Source organism: Primulina eburnea, chromosome 11 (genome assembly GCF_022965805.1).
Source record: "Primulina eburnea isolate SZY01 chromosome 11, ASM2296580v1, whole genome shotgun sequence".
Classification (NCBI taxonomy): domain Eukaryota; kingdom Viridiplantae; phylum Streptophyta; class Magnoliopsida; order Lamiales; family Gesneriaceae; genus Primulina; species Primulina eburnea.
Genome location: NC_133111.1, coordinates 33,963,642 through 33,973,854, shown reverse-complemented (window position 1 = coordinate 33,973,854; position 10,213 = coordinate 33,963,642). Strand labels below are relative to the sequence as shown.

The window sequence follows — 10,213 nt, the reverse complement described above, 5'->3', positions numbered from 1 at the left end:
CTGGTGACTACCGAAGAAGAGCTTGTTGTGGAGGAAACTCAGTACATCAACAACAATCGTGGTTATGGAGGATATCGAGGTAACCCTCTCCCTAATACTTATCATCCAGGTTTAAGGAATCACGAGAATGTATCTTATGAGAACAACAAGAACGTGTTGAATCCTCCATCGGGATTCAATACACAGAAGGGTGAAGGAAATCCGTCTTTTGAGGATCTAGTTGGGACGTTTGTGGCTGAGTCTGGGGAAAGAATGGCGTGAACTGAGTCTCGTCTTGATAGCATGGAGACACACATGGGGAATATGGGTGCCACAATGAAGTCCTTGGAAACACAGATTGGACAATTAGCCAATGCTTTGAAAGATCATAATAGAGGGCAGTTCCCAAGCAATACAGAGGTGAATCCTAGGGAGCAATGCAAAGCTGTCACACTGAGGAGTGGCAGAGAAATTGGAATACTAGAGCCTACTGAAGAAAATGTATAAATTCTTGTTGAGAAGATGATGGAAAAGGTGTAAGTGTTGGAAAAGAAAAATTAAAAGAACCCAAGAAAGTTCTTGAACAGCAGCTTTTATCAAATGTGAAACTTCTATATCCACAGAGGTTCAAGAAGAAAGTGTTAGATGATCAGTTTGTGAAGTTCCTAGAAATCTTCAAGAAAATACACATTTACATCTCATTTGTCGATGCATTGGAGCAAATGCCCAATTACGCTTAGTTCATTAAGGATGTGATGTCCAAGAAGAGGAAACTTCAAGAATTTGAGACCGTGAAGCTAACCGAAGAGTGCAGTGCCATACTCGAAAGGAAACTACCACAAAAACTCAAAGATCTAGGGATTTTTACTATTCCTTGTGTTATTGGTGATTCTAGAGTAAATAGGGCTTTATGTGATTTAGGTGCCCTCCTCGCCCACAACCGGCCCAAAAGGGAAGTAAGAATGACTCGAGAAAAAAAAAACTTATGATTGCATCAACTACAAGAAAAGACCTCATGATAGTCAATATGGGCCCTCACCACCCATCAACGCATGGTGTTCTTCGACTGATAGTTACTCTCGACGGTGATACAGAAGTTCCTATAAAAATGGGAAATGCCCTACCTTTGAGTGCGGTTTGAACTATTCGCCATGATATACCTGATCCATGCATAATATCATGAAAAATGCAGTATTAATTTAATGTTTTTTTTTCTATTTACATGACCTTGGAGCTTGGCGAGGTAAATCCTGACACTATTTCTTTGCAGCTGGCGAACATATCACTTACATACCCACGAGGGATAGTAGAGGATGTGCTGGTAAAGGTAGACAAATTCATATTTCCTGCTGATTTTGTCATTTTAGATATGGAGGAAGACCAGGAGATGCCACTTATCTTTGGAAAGACATTCTTGGCCACAGGAAAATCCTTGATTGATGTGCACAAGGGTGAGCTCACACTGAGAGTAGGTGGAGAGGAAGTTGTGTTCAACATCTACAACACCATCAGAGGACCAAATGAGGTAAGTACTTGTAATAGTATTGATATCATTTATTCATGTGTATCTCATGTTAGTGTAGGTAGGATGACGAAAGACTCCTTGGAGAGATGCTTATTGGAATCAGCTTCTACCGTGGATGAAGAGGATTGGGATGTGCGAGAAGAGTTACTTGCTCTCAATATGCTGCCTAAATAAAAGGTTGATGTCCAGCACGAAGAGTTACTTGAAGATGCGGGCAAAGATGTACCAAAAGCATCTCCTGAATTGAAGGAATTATCGAGTCACTTGTGTTATGCATTCTTAGACGAGAGTTCGTCCTATCCGATAATTATATCTTCTGCTCTTACTATTGATGAGAAAGATAGGTTGTTGAGAGTATTGCGAGAGTTTAAATCTGCTTTGGGATGGACAATTTGTGATATAAAGGGGATTAGCCCTACTGTTTGTATGCATAAAATCTTGATGCAAGAATCTTATTCCCCCTATGTTGATCATCAGAGGAGGCTTAATCCAGCCATTAAAGAAGTGGTGAGAGCTGAGGTATTAAAATTGTTAAATGCTGGTGTTATTTATGCTATAATCTGATAGTTCTTGGGTTTCACCAGTGCAAGTAGTGCCTAAGAAAGGGGGTATGACTGTGGTGAGGAATGAGATGAATGAATTAGTTTCAACTCGTCCAGTGACTGGTTGGCGAGTGTGCATAGATTACAGGAAATTGAATGAGGCAATTAAGAAAGATCACTTCTCCATCCTCTTTATTGACCAGATTCTTGATAGGGTAGGTGGTTATCATTATTATTGCTTTCTATATGGTTATTCAGGTTACAATCAAATTTTCATAGCACCAGATGATCAAGAGAAGACTACCTTCACTTGCCGCTACGGTACATTTGCTTTCAGGAGAATGCCATTTGGACTTTGCAATGCACCTGCTACGTTTATAAGTGTATGATGGCCATATTTTCTGACATGGTGAAGGAAATCATGGAAGTTTTCATGGATGATATATCTGTCTTTGGTTCATCATTTGATCATTGTTTGCAAAATCTGGCACTTGTTTTGCAGAGATGTCAAGCGAAAATCTAGTTTTAAATTGGGAGAATTGTCACTTCATGGTTCAGGAAGGTATTGTGCTTGGGCACAAGATTTCGGCTAGAGGAATGGAAGTGGATAGAGCCAAATTCGTGGCGATTGAAAATCTCCCACCGCCGAAGAATATGAAAGCGATCAAAAGTTTCTTGGGACATGCCGGGTTTTATCGTCGCTATATTAAAAATTTCTCTTAAATTACTAGATTTTTATGTAATTTGTTAGAGAAAGAGTCTACATTTATTTTTGACGATGATTATTTGCAGGCATTTAATAGGATTAACACATCGCTGATTTATGCACCCATCATGATAGTGCCTGACTGGAAGAAGACCTTTGAGCTCATGTGCGATGCTAGCGACTATGCTGTGGGAGCAGTTTTGGGACAAAGGCGAGATAAGATGTTGAAGGATATCTACTATGACAGTCGCACACTTAATGTAGCGAATTACACAACCACTGAGAAAGAAATGCTAGCAGTGGTGTTTGCACTCAACAAGTTCAGAACATATCTCATTGGCACCTAGGTAACTGTTTTCACTGACCATGCAGCTCTTCGTTGCTTGTTTGCCAAAAAGGATGCAAAGCCCTAGGTTGATACGATGGATAATCCTACTTCAAGAATTTGACTTTGAAGTCAAATACAAGAAATATTGTGGGAACCAGGTGGCAGATCACTTGTCACGCCTAGAGCTGGAAGAAAGAACTGAAAGTAGAGCTATCAATTAGTCGTTCCCAGACGAACAACTCTTCAAGGTAAATGTTACACATCCTTGGTCTGCAAATATAGCTAATTTTCTTGCTGCAGGTGAATTACCACCAGATTTAACTCATCACCAAAAAAAGAAATTCCTTCATAATGTCAAGTTTTATCTGTGGGACGATCCCATCATGTTCAAGAGATGCGATGATCAGATAATTAGACGATGTGTAGCAGAGGAAGAAGCAGGCACGATTATAGAGCAATGTCATTCCTCACCTTACGGTGGACACTTTGGAGCATCTAGAACAGCAGCTAAGTTACTACAGTCATGTTTCTATTGGCCTAATCTGTTTAAGGACAATTATACTTTAATAAAGTCATGTGATAAATGCCAAAGAGTTGAATATTTCGAGACGCCACGAGTTACCACTAACAAATATTTTGGAGGTGGAACTTTTTGATGTCTGGGGTATTGACTTTATGGGTCCATTCCCATCATCTTTTGGCCAATCTTATATTTTACTTGATGTTGATTATGTGTCCAAATGGGTGGAAGCAATTGCCACCAGTACTAATGATTCTCGAGTTGTTGTTAAGTTTTTCCACAGGAACATTTTCACAAGATTCGGAACCCCTAGAGCCATAATCAGTGATGAAGGTACGATTTCTGTAACAAAATTTTTAACTCACTGTTGGCTAAGTATGATGTGAAGCACATGGTGACACTGTCATACCACCCGCAAGCTAATGGCAAGCAGAAATATCCAACCAGGAGATCAAGCACATCGTAGAAAAAAAAATGAAGACAAACCGGAAGGATTGGGCGATTAAGCTAGATGATGCTTTATGGGCGTACAGGACTACATACAAGACATCTATCGGGATGTCGCCTTATAGGTTGGTCTTTGGGAAAGATCGCTATCTACTTTCGGAACTGGAGCACAGGGCCTTCTGGGCTGTGAAAAAGCTGAATTTTGATATGGGGACATCTGGCGAGCAATGACTGTTGCATTTGAACGAGATGGAGGAATTCGGGAATGATGCATACGAGAATGCAATGATATACAAAGAGAAGATCAAGCGATGGCACGACAAACAGATTCTTCGACGAGACTTTGAACAAGGACAACAAGTGCTATTGTTTAATTCTCGACTGAGGTTGTTTCCTGATAAGTTAAAATCACGATGGTCTGGACCATTCACAGTGAAAAACAGTGTATCCACATGAGGCAATTGAGCTGAAGTGCAACAACATTCAGACATTTAAAGTAAATGGTCAGAGGGTCAAGCATGACTTTGGAAGTGAAGTGCGAAACATGGACAACATTCCACTTGGAGAACCAAAGTAGAAAGGAGAAAGTCAGGCTGATGACTATAAATCAAGCGCTGTTTGGGAGGCAACACACAATTATCTTTAGCATTCATTTTGTTTTTATTATTTTATTTTAATAATTTATTTGTTAAATTTAATTTTCTCTATTCGAGTTGATTTGAATTTCTTTATTTTTGCAGGTGTTATTTTAAAAACAAAAACAAAAAAAAATCTGAACACAGTGCATTGCGCATATGCGTGATTATTTTCGTGCACATGCGTGAAGCCCAGCGCGGAAGGCAGAGGATTCCAATGCACCAGCTCGGAAGGCAGAGACCTTCGCGCATATGCGCCACTCAGGGCGCGAATATGCGCGATATGACGAAAAAATGTGGGACAAAAACCTTGGTGCATATGCGCTGGTCAGGGCGTGCATATGCACGCGACCTGATTTAAGGAAAAAAAAAGAAACGCGAAACCTCTTCAGAAAACAAAAACACAGCTGCCTCCCCCTTCATGAAATCCCACCGCATCTCCCCTCAGAAACCCCACAGACAACTGCCGCTGAACCTCGCCGGAAGCTGAACGCCGAAGCTCCGTCCACAACCCAGACTTCGACCGCACTCCGATTTCCATTTGCTCTCCTATGCAAGTAAGGGGTTTATCTAGATTTATTCAAATATTGAGATTAGTGAGCATTTGTGTTTGATCTATATGCGGAACTTGTGAATTGGGTGTTTCTCACTTCTCTAAAGCATTTCGTGATTGTGTTGTACTTGGCATTGATAGTGAGTCGATTATAGTTGTTCTAACGCAAGTTTGGGGTCCGATTATCTGTGATTTTGACTCTTCGGTTGGTTGATTTTAGTGTGTGAGTGTGGGCATTGCAGTATTGTAATACATGGGGCCGAAAAAGAAATCAAAAAAGGGTGCTCTTCCTCCTCAAGTTTTGATTCTCATAGGTTCTGGAATGAGGAGGCCCAACACGTATATGAGAGCTCTATGACAAGGTCCATCATCCCGGAGCGAGGATTTAATTTGTCAATTCCACGTGATGTTATTGTGGAGGAACTGGAAAGCCGAGGATGTGTTGAATGTGCTCAACACTTTTTGGATGTCGTTATCTCGGTTGTGCGAGAATTCTATGCAAACCTCCGGATTCTTCATGACAAGTCTAAAGTCTTGGTGCTAGGTAAATTGGTGTCGTTCGACTCTCGAACGATCAATATGCTATATCAGATGCCCAGCTTCGACCATGATGAGTACAATGAATTTCTTGAAGAGGGGGTTGATTATACAGAAATCATCCAAACAGTATGTCAAGCCGGCACTGCCTGGAAAATGAGCTCGAGCGGTCCTATTTCTTTAAAGAAATCCGACATGGGCCCTAATGCAAGTGCTTGGAAATCCTTTGTATTGGCCAGAATTCTTCCGTCCTCGCACTATTATGATGTGACCAAAGACAAAGTTGCACTTGTCTTTGCTATTCTGATGGGAAAATTGTTGATTTGAGGAAAATTATATATGGATAGGTTATGAGAGCCGATGTAGGGTTAGCCATGGTTTCTCTTCCATGTTATCATATCGTTACCGAGCTATGCCAATAGGCCGGAGTATCATGGGCCCCTGATGAACCAGTGCTAAAGCCAAAGGCTCCCATTGTTGCCTTCTTTGGAGCCGCCTCCTATATTCCCCATGAGTATCCGGACGACGAGGAGGGGACACAGCCACAGCTTCCGCCACCACCACCACCTGCAGCAGCCAGACAGAGCAGGGGAGACAGATTTCGGCGACTAGAGATCGAGATGCAGGACCAGAGAAGGTTACTGGTTGAGCAGCGCCAGGTGCTGGATTTGCTTCAGTTCCGCACCGACCATATCATGGGATATATGATGGACTTCACTTCCATGCTCGCTCAACGGTTTCCACCTATAAGTCCAGATGATCCGATGTTTCCCCAGCCACCTGTATGGCCACCCCAGTACCCGGGACCTTCTTCACAGGCCCCACCCTAGCACATTGACGACGACGACGACGACGGTGACGGCGAGCACTGACGCTCTTCGTGAGAGTTATGATTGTTCCGTTATTTTTTGTTTATACATTGAGGACAATACATACTGTAAGTTTGGAGGGGGTCAATTTGCTTGCATATTGATTGTTTGAGTTATTAATTCATTGTTAGTTAAATTCGTAGTTAGTTATTTTCAGCACAGTAGCTAGAATTTTCGTATTTCGTAGGAAACTAGTTGAAAAAAAGATAAAAAGAAAAAAAAAGTTTATTTTTTTATTGCATGCTAGAATTGTTAGGAAACATCATGGATACGTCATTGTGTAGCCAATGATAAAAATGAAATCGTTGTTTTAATGCATATATGTATGTATTCATGATAACTTGGGAGTCACAAATATCTTTGCACGGTCATGTTTGTTGATACTATCAATGCTTAGAGACAATTTACATACTTGTGATGCTAAATATACAATAGATATCTAAATTTTAGTATTTCTTACATGACATTAACAAACACATTTGCAAACACAGAAATGACCTAAGCAATCTTTCTCAATGTCTTTAGACCTGTTTTCATTGTTATTATCGTTCGTTAGCCCATTGAGCATCGAGTAGATTGAGATGCTTGATTTTTTTCTTTGTGCAACTATCTCATATATCCGTTTTATTGAAAAATGCATGTGATTGGTTTGTACGAGTTGACTAATGGATTGACCTGTAACTTGCTTGAACTTTTTTTGAGGCGAAATACGGATAATATGTGACATAGGAATGATTTAGGCAATCTTTGGAACCGTATGAGCCTTTGAGCCTGCCAAATCAACATGAAATATCCCTAGTGTCCTATTTTGAGCCTACAAAAAAAAAATCAAGTGGTGTGTGTCAATGACATAAAATTAGCCCCCACTTGTTTCTATTCTACATCCCACAACAACTACCTAATGAATCTTATACACTTAGTTTCCTACCTAAATTTTGAGAGAAATAAGTTCATTGGTGTTGTAATGATTCAAATATTCCTTGAAAAGAAAAAGAAAAATTGAATGTGCAAAAAGGAGTTCAAAAAGAGACAAAAAGAAGAAAAACAATCAAATGAAGGAATCAAAAAGTGGTGAAAAGGAAAAATATGGGAAATAGAGGATATGATTGGGAAGAAAACAATAAAGTGATGGTGAATAAAATGAAAGTGAAGATGATGAAAATTCGATTGTTTCTCTCAAATTTTGATTTCTATACCTTCTATTGTAGCCAAGAGTCATAGCCTAACGTTACAAGCCTACAAGATCTATTAACCTTGTCACATTTATCCAATATACTAGTGGAGGAAAGTTGTTCAAGTCAAGCCTGGACAGCCCCAACTGATTTTGACATTTTGGTTCAGTTTTGTTCGTCTACTCAACTGAACCAAACTGATGAGATCTACATGCCTTGCTGATTTCAGTCTGCGCAGAAATCATATGTTCATCGTCATTTATCAGCATTTTACATTTAGATTCAAACTTTGACTTGTGAACATGATTTGTATATTATTGTCCTAGCTTTATAACTCATACTGAATCATTTCATTTGGATAGTTGAGCTGATCAGGTTGACCAAAATACTGCAACTGATCATACTCAACTGATTGTTGTTTTTGTTCAATCAGTTTGGTTTCAACCAACAGCTTGCCTAGATAACATCTGATTTATTCCAACTGACGTGAAGTAAAACTTGTCCCAAATTGAGTTTTATGTTCAGCCATCTTTGAGTCTAGTAATTTTGATCACCGAATTGTGAGATATAATCAAAACATTGAAGCTCGGTAGATTTTCAGTTTGGTTAAATTTGGGTTTCAGTTTCTATATTGAGTTAGCAACTTCACAATTGAGTAAATATAACACAATAAAAATTTTGTTATCATCAAAATCAAGATTGTTAGCGTTTTAAAACCCAACAATCTCTTTTTTTATTATGATCACAAAACTTAGATAAACAATGATTTCAACTAACATATTTTTACCCTTTTTTGAGTTAATCAAAAAACCAAATTTTCAAAATAATTTAAGCACAAAATTTTCTCCCCCTAAACATTTAAAATGATTTCTCCCCTATCTTTGAAATTTTGAAATTTATAAAAGTAGAGGGATAACTAACCAAATTTCTTGGGACAAAGGCGAGATAAGATGTTCAAGGCTATCTACTATGCCAGTCACACACATAATGTAGCCCAACAGAATTACACAACCACTGAGAAAGAAATGCTAGCAGTGGTGTTAGCATTCAAAAAGTTCAGAATATATCTCATTGGCACCAAGTTAATTGTTTTCACTGACCATGCAGCTCTTTGTTACTTGTTTGCCAAAAAGGATGCAAAGCACAAGTTGATACTCATACTTCAAGATTTTGACTTTGAAGTCAAATATAAGAAAGGTTGTGAGAACCAGGTGGCAGATCACTTGTCACGCCTAGAGCTGGAAGAAAGAACTGAAAGTGGAGCTACCAAATTTTTTCATATCCTATTTTCTGTTGCAACACTTATGGTCTGAATTGAACAAGTAAACTGATTTTCCTCATTCATTACCAGGCTAAAAATTTTATATCGATGCGATCATTTACGAGTTTAGTTTGCAACGTAAAATGAAATTTATCATTTTGACACTCGAGCAAGAAGATAAGCTATTTTCCCACGGTCGCTTCAAGCTAACCGAAAATTCAATAATGCATATATATGTTAAAAAAATAAGAAATTTCGAATTTTAAATATCATAATCAATTTCAAATGATTTTCAAGGACAACCGTCTTTGATATCAATTGATATGATCAATCAGGATATAATAATTGAGCTACAATAGCTCGGTTATTAAAATATTGAATATCGATGAATTCAATTGAGTTTGGTTTTCAAATCAAGTAGAATATACTCTTTTTCGTAGAAATTGATTAAAGATTTTGTAAAGTATCTAAAAGGTATACAAGTTGAATTAGTAAAAACATTTTGGTTGAAACATTTTATCAAACACTTGATATGAAATATTTTGGTATTCGAAGAAAACATAAAATTCTTCAAAAATTCATATTTAAAACAGCAGAAATGATAAGTAAATGTTTTGAATAAATAAGCATGAATTTGTTTATGAATGTTTAGAGATTAACAACTCATATGTCACATATTCTTCCCCTTGGGAATGATCTACTATAAGACTTTGTTTTAAACAACTCCTTGTACAAACTCATTTCAATATAGAACTTATCTATTGCCTAATTAAAACTCCTATCATACTCTATTATAGGCCATAACCTCACAATCCGCATAATGTTTAACGTCTCTTATACCAAGACTACGAACACAATATTTAATATCTTTATGTGAAGATTCACTCAACTAAAATTTGATGCTCAACTCTCATGTATATGTGTGAGTGATCGTGTGTGAGGATTTAATCCATTAAAGTGTTTGTATATCTCAAATGTATCCTCATACTTAGAAATGCTCTCATTCTAGCTCATTTCTTCATGTAATCTGCTCATGATTTGAATACCCTTCAAAAGCTTGTATTAGATCTTCGAGATGTTGTATTTATAGACTCTAAGAATGATATATACGTTCGATATAATAACATGATCATTTGGAA

At 38.2% G+C, this 10,213-nt stretch overlaps 1 protein-coding gene across 1 annotated transcript; it reads left to right on the top strand.

Moving 5' to 3' along the window:
- Positions 1–734: 734 nt before the first annotated feature.
- LOC140805554 (uncharacterized) lies at positions 735–4,278 on the top strand. The gene is made up of 10 exons (XM_073161819.1): positions 735–935; positions 1,250–1,504; positions 1,682–1,858; positions 1,982–2,023; positions 2,462–2,533; positions 2,605–2,735; positions 2,850–3,056; positions 3,653–3,744; positions 3,832–3,933; positions 4,034–4,278. Exons 1-10 carry the CDS (start codon positions 735–737, stop codon positions 4,276–4,278), a joined length of 1,524 nt encoding a protein of 507 aa, XP_073017920.1.
- The last annotated feature ends 5,935 nt before the right edge of the window (positions 4,279–10,213 follow it).